Source organism: Odontesthes bonariensis, chromosome 1 (assembly GCF_027942865.1).
Source record: "Odontesthes bonariensis isolate fOdoBon6 chromosome 1, fOdoBon6.hap1, whole genome shotgun sequence".
In the NCBI taxonomy this organism is placed as follows: Eukaryota; Metazoa; Chordata; class Actinopteri; order Atheriniformes; family Atherinopsidae; genus Odontesthes; species Odontesthes bonariensis.
Window position 1 is genome coordinate 29,110,024 of NC_134506.1, and position 13,176 is coordinate 29,123,199.

General features: G+C 42.9%; 1 protein-coding gene across 4 annotated transcripts; it reads left to right on the top strand.

The window, feature by feature from the left end:
* The first annotated feature begins 1,054 nt into the window (after nt 1–1,054).
* On the top strand, nt 1,055–13,053 carry kif28 (kinesin family member 28). 4 transcript variants are annotated; one of them, XM_075463231.1, is made up of 27 exons: nt 1,055–1,208; nt 3,188–3,379; nt 3,511–3,561; nt 3,661–3,813; nt 4,010–4,045; nt 4,159–4,278; nt 5,724–5,831; nt 6,143–6,297; nt 6,379–6,490; nt 6,600–6,667; nt 6,871–7,013; nt 7,100–7,221; nt 7,400–7,490; nt 7,665–7,725; nt 7,833–7,956; nt 8,042–8,177; nt 8,267–8,385; nt 8,516–8,623; nt 8,708–8,800; nt 9,003–9,143; nt 9,225–9,295; nt 9,374–9,508; nt 9,670–9,836; nt 10,105–10,199; nt 10,422–10,554; nt 11,228–11,361; nt 11,613–13,053. In XM_075463231.1, exons 1-27 carry the CDS (start codon nt 1,134–1,136, stop codon nt 11,769–11,771), a joined length of 3,102 nt encoding a protein of 1,033 aa, XP_075319346.1. In that variant the 5' UTR covers nt 1,055–1,133; the 3' UTR covers nt 11,772–13,053. The 4 variants fall into 4 exon arrangements, with proteins under 4 accessions (XP_075319346.1, XP_075319355.1, XP_075319365.1 ...); XM_075463240.1 differs by having other exon boundaries at nt 11,228–11,392; nt 11,613–11,755; XM_075463250.1 differs by having other exon boundaries at nt 1,132–1,208; nt 3,129–3,379.
* The last annotated feature ends 123 nt before the right edge of the window (nt 13,054–13,176 follow it).

A 13,176-nucleotide genomic window follows, 5' to 3' on the forward strand; every position in this document is an offset into this window, starting at 1 on the left:
TTCTTTCCTCACTGAAGCATTAACACTCTTCAGTCCCTCTTCAGTCCTGTAGAAGAGCTCTTAGTGAGCAGCTGAGCTCTGCACAGGCTGCAACACACTCACACACATTCATGTGCATACACAGTGTTTGACATTTTAGTTGTGAAGTGACAAGTTGACTTTTAGCTGGGATTTTTTTTATCACCTCCAATAACAAAATAGTTGAGAAGTGTTGTTTGCTGCTTCCAAAAATAAATGAAGAGATGCATGAAGAGACCCTCTGAGACAGGAAACCAACACGAAGCAGCAGATTTCAATGACACTTCTTTTTTCAACCATATATATTCCTGATTTATTCCTGCACGATGATGTCATGCACTGCTAATTACAGTGATGTATCATTCAGCACTGAGTGTGAATCTGGTCCCGATGTAAACTGAGGTACATCAACAGCATCGAAAACATTCATTTTCAAAGAAGCAAAACTTTCCTGCCAGTTTAGATGCTGAACCGTTGTCAAATGTTAATAGTTTTTTTTTTTTTTAAATCACATTTACACTAACCTGGATAGTGAATATGAATGTCTAATCAGATTATGGTTAGTAACAGCACTTTAGTTCTTAGTATTCAATTTACCTTCAGAGAAAGTCACTAAAATGTCGCCATGAATGAAGCTGTAACTGTGTAAGTGTTCTGTAAACATAGAGATCTGTATCTCTTCTATAATTTATAGCGCTAGATGAGGTGAAAGTGAAACCAGCCTTTTCCTGCTGCTCCACTTCGCTAACAAAGAAGATGAAAGAAACCAAGAAAAAAAAGACCGTTAAACTGAATCCTGGTAATCATTTCATTTGATCAAATAACTGATCAGTGGCCGTGTTAGGAGTTAACGTGTGAATATAGTATGTAGTTGTGCCTTCAACAGTGTTTTGATTGAAACTTACATGTTTACAGCAGCATCAACTCCTCAGTGATCAAACCAAGCCAACATCAGCTGGACCTCATTTTCAGGCAGGTGTGTGTACCATCGTCCCTGACATACAGCCCCGTGTCCGCGTCACTGTGTAACTCGACACAGTGTTGTGTTGTTCTGGAGGAAGGAGCTGATCACTCCGTCTTCCTGTCTCCTGTGCTGATAAGCTGCCAGCTGCGCCATGAGAGCTAAAGCCTCAGACATGCACAGTAAGGACTGTGTCAAAGTGGCCGTCAGAGTGCGACCCTTCAACAAGGTTAGTGTGCTATCGTTTTGAAGTGTTCTCCATTTCTTACTCAATACAACTTTTTTTTCTTCATGAGTGTGTGTAACTATGTGCATCCCTGTTTCCTAAAATGTTTGAATGCTGTGTTTAAAATTGCAAGTCCTTTAAACTTAGTAGGCTATTTAACTGAAAAACGTTCTGCAAATTCATCAAACGTTGAAATTCATTTGTTTGAAACAAAATCTTATTTCAAAGTTGAGTCAAAAGATACATTTAGACAGAAACGGGAGAGAGGCTTGTTGATCACTGCGTTGCGTCACATCTTCTTTCAGCAGCCCAATAGTTCAGGGCCTCACTGAGTCTGGTCCTTTTATTTATTTTTTCTTTAGCACAAGTTTCTTGTGTGTACCTTGAAGTCATATTTCTTTGTCTCATAATGCACCAAATCTGTTCAGTGGGTGACGGGTCTTGGTTGGAGACAGTTCAGTTGTTACAACAGCATCCCCAAAACACTGTCAACTCAACAGCTGTATACGTTGCTCCAAAATCTTCTAAATAGCTCAGCATTAATGAGGTGGAGCTGTGTTTTGTGAAATGTGCTGTACTGTGCATCTTTCTACTTTAAAAATTAGTTGTGAAGCACAGCAGTTTGAGTCCAAGACAAACTTCCCCAAGGGACAATAAAGTATGTCTTGATCGAGATAATCACAGATGTGCAAGTTACCCATGACGTGTGCTAATGTGCCTACAGATCATGACAGATGCTGTTCACTGACAACAGGACAGATGGTCTCTCCTCTGTAACCCTGGAGGATTAAGTGACATGCCAACTGGAAAATTATAAAATCAAATGTACATGTAGCCACGGTACACGTAATATCACTAAGTTAAAGCGTCATGCTGAGCTAATATTAGTTGCATTTCTAAAAGTCAGACTTGGTGTGACAGCAGCAGGGTTACAAACTGTCATCACAGTGGACACTAAACTGTGTTGGCTTGTGCACATCCTGTGAAGAAAGTGGCTGGAGTTTTTGGTTTGTGCGAGAGTACCGCTCAAAGTTCTTTACATTTGTATGAAGAATGAAAACGGGCAGGAGTTTTCATGTCACTGTGGTTCATGTTTACATCCTTCACCCTGGTAACCCAGCAACCAGGTCTGACACCAACCATTTTGTTACTACGAGACTCTGGGCTGTGCGTCCCACGGCTTTCTTTTGTCAATGTTTTTTGTATTCTGGTGTAAATGTATAGCTTTTACACATTTGACTTTTAACTGTCCTGATAGTGCTCACAAAGTTTCTGCACCAATACGGAACTTTACCTGAGAGACACAGGCTTATGACCAGAGACAAAAAGACAAAAAGTCACATTATTTTTAGATTTGGTTGATTTAAATGTTCTTTTTCATTATCAACGCTTGGATTTCAGTCACACTTTGATTAGGTTTAGGCACCAAAACTACTTAAAAGATGTAGATAGGACTATATGTATACTTATTTCATAACAATTACTTTATGCTATTCTTATTTGTCTCAAACAAAAAAAAAATAAGAGAAAGAAAGCTGCTGTTTTACGGAAATGTTTTCAAACTATTTCGACAGATGGTTTGTCAGTAGTGAATATAAAACCTTACAGAGCCTTGATGTTTCATATACATATTTTAGATTTATTTTTGTCCCAGTGTTAGTAATTAGAAAATCCAGAGTTTGGTGGGGGTTGAGATTACTTTTAGGTAAAATTAAAATAAAATTAAAATAGCTGTTTTTGCTTTAGCTGAAGATGCACTCTCTTATTCACAATGTTAACACATTTTACAAATCAAAAGAATCATGGGACAGCTGTTCACATTTCTGTTTCATGTTGAGTATCCTGGTACGCACTAAAAGCATTGATTGGGATGGCTCCGACTTTAAACAGATGCAACTTATATCAGTTGTGTCATCATTTCAGAGTTGTTTCTGCTGTGTAATGCGGAGCCATCTTTGAATATAACGTCCTCCCTCGCACAGAGAGAGAGGGATGCAGGCAGCCGCTGTGTCGTCTCCATGGTGTCGACCTCCATCAGCATCCAGGACCCACGTGACCCTCAGAGCCGACGATCGTTCTGTTTCGATTATGCCTATTGGTCGCACAGTGGATTCACAAGAGACCACAGCGGCCTCTACGGTCCAGAGGAACCAGGGGGACGATATGCTGACCAGGTCAGTTCTTTTTTTATTTGAAGAATTATGCAATCAATCATGAACAAAAATAAATAAATCAATAGATAACACCTGGGGACAAGATGCTTAAGTACATATTAGCAGCTCATGATATATCATCCATCCTCCAGGACAGGGTGTTCCAGGACCTGGGAGAAGGAATACTGCAGAATGCACTGCAGGTAGTCAACACTGTGTCTTCCACTTGGTAATCTGTAACACATTATGTCATCATGCTCAAACCCTCCCAATTATGGACTGACCCGAAATGACATCTGCAGGGTTACAACGCCACGCTGTTGGCGTACGGACAGACCGGATCAGGGAAGAGCTACTCCATGATGGGCTACGGGCCTAACAAAGGCCTGGTTCCTAAACTCTGCGACCGACTGTTTCAGGCCATCAGAGACAACCAGGAAAACAGACAGTGTCAGGTGAAAAAGCTCGAAGCATAACTAGACTCTCACCTGAGCAGATGTATGACATCAGCGCTGTTTGTCTGTCTGTCTGCCAGTGAGATTACACAAAAAAAAACACTATCAAGCTGAATTTCTTCAAACATGGAGGGGTTTAGCCAAGTGGAACACGTGCTAAATATTCTAAATTAGTTTGTTCTTGGTCTGTCTGCAGGTCTTTTTCAGTATGTTGGAAATCTATAATGAGCAGGTAACCATGGGAACAGGGAGTTTCTTCATTGAAATTTATTAAAAAATGTTCGGTTTGCATCCTATTCATCAGATTAGTGCAACGCTGTTCTTTGGGGTGTCACCTCTATCCAGGTGGTTGACCTGCTGTCTCGAGGGTCTCGTGCTCCATGTGGACTCCGGGTCAGAGAGGAGCAGCAAAGAGGCTTCTATGTGGAGGGTCTTCGTACAATCCCGTGTGAGAGTGCACCACAGGTGAAAGAAATCCATGGAAAACATCTCTAAAAGAAGAAAATATTCCTGAGTCAACTCAGTCAAGTCTCCATTTGACTTGAGCAACATACGTTTTGTATTTGATCTCAGAGGGTTTAGAGTCCTCTGCTGATTAAATCATAATTTGGAGGAAGAAAACATTAAAGTGAGGAACAAAATCTATAGAGCAAGTTTATTGTTAACTAACTAATTAATCTTTGTTGTAGTTTTAAGACAGTGGACAGTCATCTCAGTTTTGTTTTCTGCACTATAATGTAGAGCTTTCTGTGGTAACAACTAAAGTAATGCTCTAAATCTTAACACACGTTCTGAGGTCTTTAAACGGTGAAACGGGTGTTTCATGAATATTATCTTTCATCACTTACATCATAAAGTGTCAAAGTTTCATCTCTGTATGTGTTTCACAGTCCGTAAAGAAATGTGTAGATGGCCCGACAAGATGATCTCTAAATCTTAAGTTCTTTCTTTCTTATTTCTTTTTTAAATCCATCCCCTCTCTATCCATCTATCCATCATTTATTTCCACCAGAGCGCTTATGTTTAAGCACAAAGCCAAAGCTCTTTATGAGAGGTATTTTTAAATGTGTGGCATTGAATTAGGGGAGTTTGTTTTTGGGTGAAGACTGAAATCTATGTTTTGATTTTATTGATTTTCTGAGATAGGTCTAGAGAGGAGCCACATCCTCACTTATTCTCTTTTCTTATCAGGAGATAGCAGAAGAAAACAGATTTAGTTGTTTTTTTTAAAGAATAAAACACTCCTCATTTAGACAGTATCTTTTCCTCAAACAGCAGACAGTTTAGTGTCGCAAGCTTAAAAGGTCCCATGTGTCTGGTTGTTTTCTCGAGTTAATGATAGTCAGATTTTCTCAGTTGCTCTTATGGACCATTAGTTAGGTTTGATTGAGATGACTTATTCTTTTCTGGAAAACCAAAATGTTTTTGGCATTTTACCGTTACAAATAATAGATAGATAAATAATAATTTATAGAATAATAAAAGTTTAATGAGAATTTGAATTCCAACAGCCCTTGGAGGGGGATGGGAGAGGCCGAAATTAAGGCCTGTTATCAGTAATATGAATCCAGTTCCACTCTTAGCATCAAAACAGCTCTTCAGGAGTTGGAGGAGGACACGGTGTTGGGAGATGCTGAATGATGAGTTGTTTCAGCCACAGTGTGAAGAAACAGCTTTACTACTGTATTGTGAAGGACTTCAGATGGACTGAGGTTTTTGCTCCAGACTTCTACCCTAAAGGCAGGTACTGGACCTGTAAATCCTCCTGTCAGGACACAGGTGCCCAACCTCCACTGAAACATCATCAATGGTGGGATAAACGAAAGAAAACAGGCATCACTCTCTGAGGAGGAGTGTACTTACTGAGGGAAACATTGTTCAAAAGTATGATTTCTAAAATGTTTCTGTAGGTGGAGCAGTTGATGGAACAGGGGACCAGGACTCGAACCACGGCCGCCACTCACATGAACGCCAACAGTAGTCGCTCACACATGCTCATTATCCTCCAGCTCAAACAGGTAGGAACGTATGCCCCGCTATTCCAGTTTGGGTAAAGCAAAAACAAATGACAAATTTTGAAGAGTATAGTTTGATCTAATCTTTATGACTTAACACCAAGGAGGCAGTGAAAATTTCTCGACAGTGTGGCTTGTTTGGATCAAAACCTCAAAATCAAAACACCCTCATTTGTGTATTCTGTTTTTGTGATTGGCGTTCCTTATTCACATTCCAGATTAAAAGGAAACAATGAAGTCTTGTTTTTTTTGTGTGCCTGCGTGTGCATCTCTCTATATCTATGTTTATTCAAATGACTGACACTTCCTGTAAGATCTTCTCTAAAGAGAGCATCACGAAGCAGTCCAACATTAACATGGTGGACCTGGCGGGCAGTGAGCGCCAACGGTCCTCGGGGTCAGAAGCTGACAGACTCAAAGAGGGCACGGCCATCAACCTGAGCCTCACCACCCTGGGCAACGTCATCAGGTTGGCCTGCTGATTTGTTTCATTTGGTTGGCATGTGGTTCGGTTTGTAAGTGTTTTCCACATCCTCCATCTCTCCTCCAGCGCTCTGGCTGACATGGCGGTGGGGAAGAAAGTTGTCCACATTCCTTACAGAGACTCAGTTCTCACAAAGCTGCTGCAGTCTGCTTTAGGGGGCAACAGTCGCACCGTCGTGGTAACACTTTGTGAAAACTAATGCTAACTATAAACAAAGTTAACTTGGCAGAGATAAAAAAAAAATTTTTTTTTAAAGTTTATGATAATTTGTGATATTGATTTTCAAGATTGCCACCCTAAGCCCTGCTGATATCTGCTACGAGGAGTCTCTCTCCACCCTCCGCTATGCTGAGAGGTACAGTAAATCTATTTTAGTGTTTTTAAATTCAAGTTGGCAACCAGCAACATTCAGACACATCCCCTCTGTCTCCTCTGCTTCAGACTGCCACACTTGCACACATTTTCTACATTTCTTTCTTTCTTGTCATTTTTGACCTCGTGACCTCCGTTTTAACTTCACGTTCACCCCTCGTCTTTTTACTGCCCCCTCTTCTTCAGGGCAAAACGTATCCAGAACCGGGCAGTAGTGAATGAGAGCCCCACTGAGCGGCTCATCAAAGAGCTGAAGGCTGAGAACGCCAGACTGCTGCAGCGACTGAGCCGAATGGGACAGGAGGGACGAAGAGCCAGCGACGAGAGCAGTAAGAATTGGTGTTTAAACCCAGCAGAACAGGATTTTGCAGGTGAAGGTGAGGGAGGTTTCTCAGAGGTGTCCGTTTGTGTTCAGAGGAGCTTCGTCAGCTTCTGACCCACAATGAGCTCCAGATCAGAGCCATTCAGACTCTGTGGGAACAACACCTGCAGGAGGCGCTGAAAGACTGGGAGCAGCAGTATGCCAACATCACACAGGTTCACACACACACGCTTTAAATTTCTGTAGTTCTTGATCAACATAAAAATCTGCACAAAACTTTGCGGTGCTTCCGTACACGATATACTTGCGTATGTTTCGTGTTTAGATTTTCCAGCTCTTTTCCGATCTCCTTCTGCCATTCATAAAGTTCCTGTTGCTGTCGCCCACTGTTAGGAGAGGAGGATGATGCAGATGCATCCCTACATCCTGAACATTAACGAGGATGCTCAGCTGTCAGGGGTCGTTAAGCTTTTCATCCAGGAGGGTTAGTCTGTCTGCATGATGTAAGATGTGCAACTCTCTCACACTTTAGTTAAGTTGACCTTTCAGATGAGTTAAGGTCAGTTTCAACCACTTTCTGTTTATTACATCCTCATTTCTGATAAGTGCCTGTGCTTTGTTGAACACAGGGTTGTACAGCTTTTTTTTTTTTTTTCAGGTGAGTGGGGCATCGGGCTCTGTGACTCCTCCCCACGATCCATCCCTATCAGGGGCTTAGGGTTTGACTTTTTTTTCTCAGTTTTTAAAAAAACAAAGCAAAAATGAAGGAATATTAGAGACTGAATTCATTAAGCTTGCATTCGTGGTGTCTCTTATATGTGCTCAGTATCCAGGAGCGTCATGCTGTGTTCAGGAATGAGCAGCGGCAGGTAACACTGACCCCACTGGCAGGGTCAAAGGTCATCATCAATGGGAACGCTGTCTCCCAAACAACTGAACTGCAGCACCTGGTCGGTCTTGACCCACATTACAATTATATGACGGAACTGTGTTGCATGCAGCTGAAATACACACAATTTTCTTTTTCTTTTGTAGGATCGTCTGATTTTAGGTTCCAACTGTACCTACCTGTTCATTGGCTATCCATCCGAGAGGGGCGTGGATGACTGGAGCCGTTATGATTACGATTACTTCCAGTCTGAACTGGCTGCTGCTGAGGGCATCCATCTGGGTGAGTGAGAGGATCAGTAAGTCTAAGAGAAGGAATTTGATCTCTGGAACGAGACAGTTGCAGAATGCTTTCCACCTGTCTGAGATTAGGTGAGTCCAGTGCTGGATCTTCTCAGACAGACCCCAGTCTTCTCGCAGTCTTCTACGACTACATCAAACTGATGCCCATGGTGGCGGAGGCCAACCAGATGAGCCAGGAACTTAGCAAGGTTCACATTCACTGGTGTTCCTGGAGTTTGGACGCTCTTATTAAAAATAGTTGTTTTTTGAAAATCAAATAGCACATTTCTGGAATCTGCCCTCTCATGTGACGACGGTTATGGTCTGCTGTGTTTTCAGGGGGTGGAGTTTAAGCTTGAGATCAAGAATCTGACGCTGTCGGACTCCAAAGGTCACGATCTTCAGAAAGACATTGTTGTCAGAGTCACCTCTAAGGGAAGCAAACAGGTGGGTGTCTGTCGTTCTCTCTGTCCTTTCATGCACAGTCATTCAAAAGCTGCTATGATTTCAGTTCTTGAATTTGCTTCTCAGGTTTGGATGTGGTCCAAGGCCAAGTTTGTCAACCGCAAGTTTCTCATGGAGGAAACCTACCAGCAGCACCAGGCTGAGCAGAGCGAAGACAACGTATGTTAGTAAGAAGAGCATTGCTCACACTCATTTCGAGAATATTTTGTGTTGCTGAGCTGAACATTTGAGATAAAAAAAAAAAGGAAGAAATACACAAAGAATATATTTGTTTCTAAATGATCAATGCTTGACATACACTGCATTTCAGAGCAGTAACAGTAGTTTTAACACGTGACTTATCTTTGCTTTCTTCCGTCAGAGAGTAGAAGGGTTGTCAGTTGTAACATTACCCAGAGACAAAGATCCATTCTGGGATCCAGTTGAGCCTCTGCTCCTTGGCACTGCTCACCTCTGGCTTCAGTCTTTGGCCTTCCGCATCCCTCTGGAAGAGCAACTAGAGGTGTTCAAATATACTTCATACACACATGTATCGGAAAATGACAGATGAAAATAGTGACTGGCTGATCATCTCTGTTTACAGGTGTTGGGGTCAGAGGGCACAGAGGAAGCCATTTTACAAGCAGAGCTGGTTCCATGCACTTCCACTGGACTGTATGACGCACGCACACATACAGACACTTTGGTACATACACAGCGCTGTGTCAGTAACTAAGCATTATCATTTTCCAGCCCTCTGGGTGAAGATGACATCCTGATTGACCCATCTGAGGTACTGGGACGAAGAATGGACTTCCAGCTGGTCCTGGATCAGTGCTGTGGGGTTCGCTGGATCAGAGAGGCTCGCAATCGAGGTGTTCAGATCGGGTGAGGCGTGTACAGCTTCATGTAGGGATCTGCAGGGCCGCATGAAGGGAGTATGACAGCACAATGAAGTAGAGCCCCGAATCTGCAGAGAACGGACTTTGATTTGTGGACTTAGACATTCATTTAACTGCTGACATTCTGTCATCTCCACACCCCGTTAGTTTCAGGTTATTTGACTGCAGCCAGCCTCTCTACACTCCAGCAGTGTGGCATAACATCAATCCACTGTTGGATCACAGGGTCCACTTTGTGTCCCCCCATGCCTCCCAACGTCTGCTGGACTACCTGCAGAGCAGCGCTGTGGTGCTGGAGCTCTGGGGCCTTCAAGGTGAGGATGAAGTCATGGAGGGATGATGGTCGAAAGTTGTACAATGGTCTTTTATTTCAGAGCAATAGACAAAGCAAAGCATAATCACTCTTAAGCGTGAGAGGGATTAAATTAGATTGTTACGCATTGTGAGCACAGACTAGACTCACCGTAGATGTTTCTCTGCAGGAAGTATAAACATATCAATAAGAATATATATAAACAATTGAAAAGGTAATTGTAGAAATTGTCATTAAAAACTGCTGCTTTGAGTTGGTTTCTTCCTCAGAGGGCTGCACTAACCTGAGGTCATCCCTGGAGGCAATGAGGATGACTGCAGAGGGCATCTTCATCATCGATGAGGAAGGTTCACCAGAAGCTGCAGTGAGTTTGATGTTAGAGGGTTTTTTTGTTTTGTTTTTCTTATGCCAGCAGCAGCACCAAACAACACTTCTCAACTATCTTATTCAGTTTTGAAGGTGATGAGAAATTCCAGATTTCAGCTAAAAGTCAAGTTGTCGCTTGGTTCAAAGACACTTGACAACTAAAATGTCAAACACTGTGTATACACATAAATGTGTCTGAGTGTGTGTGTGTGTGTTGCAGGCTGTGGACTCTGCAGAGCTCAGTTGCTCAGTCAGAGCTCTTCAACAGGACTTAGAGGAACTAAAGAGTGTTAATGCTTCTCTGAGGAAAGAAAATCACAGTCTGAGAGAGCAATTACACTCGACCAGGAACGGTAACTGAAACATTCCCAATACACTCAGTTTGCTATCATTTAAAAAAAAAACAACAGAAAGTTCCATCGGTATATTTCTTACTCGCGCAAGTTTTGCAGTTGAATTTACTCGCGTTATTCGCGCGAACGAGCGAATTTTCGCAAAGAAACGCACACGCCGTCGTGTCTGGGTCAGTGACATCATCCGGAGGTGCACTCAGCTCGGAGAATTTCACCGCCTTCTCCAGGAGTTGCGTCTGGATGACGGCCGCTTCCAGCGGTATTTCAGGCTCACCAGGACCCAGTTTGATGACCTGCTCGGGAGGATCGGTGCCGTGATCTCTCGGCAGGACACCAACTACAGGCGCTCCATTTCAGCTGCGGAGCGCCTGTCCATCTGTCTCCAGTGAGTGGCAGATAAATCAATTAAAAAGATCCCGGGACGCATGACGTCAGTCGTCCAGAATTTCAACGCTGATAGGCTGTCGTGACGCGAATATTTCGCCAAAGTTGGATTTTCTGAACTCGTGCGAATTCGCGTCTTGTCATTCGCTCGAATGAAGCGTCTTTGCATTGACTTTGTATTTAATCACGTCGTGCAAAAAATGCCGCGTCCGGTCTGAACGCACCGTAAAAGCTGCTCTGTCCTGAGCCATCACTCTCACACGTGCACCTTTCTCCCTTCTGGTTTCAGGTGGAGAGAGTGGGCGCGTTCGGTTGCTGCGGCCCAGCTGTGACGCAGAGTTTGCTCGTGCTCTGAAAGTGTTCTACCACAGTATGACCTCAGTAAGGGCTCAGCTGCAGCGCCTCCGCAGACACAGGCCCAGTGTATGTATCCATGTCCTGTTGGGATCCCACGGTGGGTTTTAAGATACCGCGTAGGTGGTCTGAAGATGGCTTGTGTTGTCATTTTGGCCTGGTTTTAAATGGCTTACTTTAAGTGTGTATGCGTCAGTCAGAAATAGCAAGTCTCTGACTCTCATTCTGTGGGTGGGGAAGTAAAAATTTTGGAAACTGTGAAGCATTTTTTACATTCGGACGATGAAGTGTTGTAAACACGTTGCGTTCGTGTTCTCCAGGAGGAGTCGGACCTGCTGGGACTCAGACAGTTTGTGGATGAGCAGAGTCGTCTGCTGAGAGACTTCTCAGAGCAGCTGGAGCAGAGCGTCTCCACACTCAAACAAGACGTAGCCGCCATCGTCCGTCGCAAACGGGAGCGATCGGGAACCTGGTCTTGACTCGGTGTTTACTGATTGTCAAAGCATTTCAGAGGGCAGACAGCTTCAGAGATTCTTGACTTTTCACGGCTGCAGATATTCTCTGAAAGGAGCAGATTTCAAGCATCGATGAGAAGCAGTTTCCAAATTCTCAGCAGTTATTTTGAAGAACTCCACTTTAAGTGGAACACCGGTTAGATTGTGTTCTCTGTGACTTATAACACAGAATTCAAATCAACAAAGTGAAACATACAACAAGTTTAGTAGACTGCAGGTAAAAGAACTGCAAAAAAAAATGTGGATGATTCATTTTTAACAAAGACAGGCTTCAGTCATTGTGGTTGGAAAGTAGAGAGTTCCCCTTTCTTTTTGTTGAGTTTAATGCTGTAGTGTTCACAGCACGCAGTCCCATTTAGAGGTAAAAGCACAGCGGTTATTGTTTGCGAGCAGTCGAGACAAGAGTACAGACAGTTACCGTAGGTCCAAAAACAGATTGCTGTGGGCTCATGTACAGGAGGAGAGGCAGAAGGCAGATTAGTCATCACATAGTTCTAAAAATCTATGTACAACATGAAGGCAGACCAGATGAAATTAGGCAGCCGGTCACGATAAAACTCAAACTAAATGTGGACAAACAGCAGGAGAGAGGCAGATGTCAAAGAGAAAGAGGAGCCGAAGAAATATATTCGACAAACAGCTACCTACAAACATCCTGCTGTGGGTGAAACGGTACAGTAGATGAGTCTCTTCTGATCTTTACCACCAGCATTTTATTGATCCGACTGTAAGCGCCGAACACGCAAACATTTCTTCTTTTTCCAAAATGCACCCAATAATCCACACATGCTCGTTGCTTACAATTTTTCTAAAAATGGTGGATTATCAATCAGAGGAAAACAAACATAAAGACAGCTGAGGATTATGGTCAGAGGCATTAATGGCTGCTTTACGCAGGCAGTGCTTCAGCTGGTGACTAACCCACTAACATTATTGCGAGCACACATCTGATGGCTCGCGTTAAAACCAAAACCAGTGCTGATCAGGTCAAATTTAATGTGGTGGCACTCCTAATTTCCTCTTTATTGAGTAATCCCACAACCCTTTACAGGAGAACTGATCATTGTGATGCAGTAGGTTCATTGTGTTTTGCATTAGAATGATTTAAGAAAATTGACTTTTTCCAGTCAAAGCAGTGGGTAGAAATATTTCTGCTGCAGCAGCTTGTTCCAGTGTGATTTTGTAGTGTGATGGAAAGCTGTCCTGATCTAATCATCCCTCTAATAAACAGTAATATTTGTCTGTATTCTTGTCTGTTCTTCACCAAAATGGTAACTGGAGACAGAATTTAGGCAACACAGGGTAACGGGGCCCAAGAAAAGGACTGCAGATGACAAAAACGTCACAAACAGGAAGAGGACCTTGAAAA

Coding starts and splice junctions, on each gene's coding strand:
- kif28 (XM_075463231.1), top strand. CDS start 1,134: ATGAGAGCTAAAGCCTCAGACATGCACAGTAAGGACTGTGTCAAAGTG. Junction 10,200..10,421: donor AAGGTTCACCAGAAGCTGCA/GTGAGTTTGATG, acceptor TGTGTGTTGCAG/GCTGTGGACTCTGCAGAGCT. Junction 11,362..11,612: donor TCCGCAGACACAGGCCCAGT/GTATGTATCCAT, acceptor CGTGTTCTCCAG/GAGGAGTCGGACCTGCTGGG.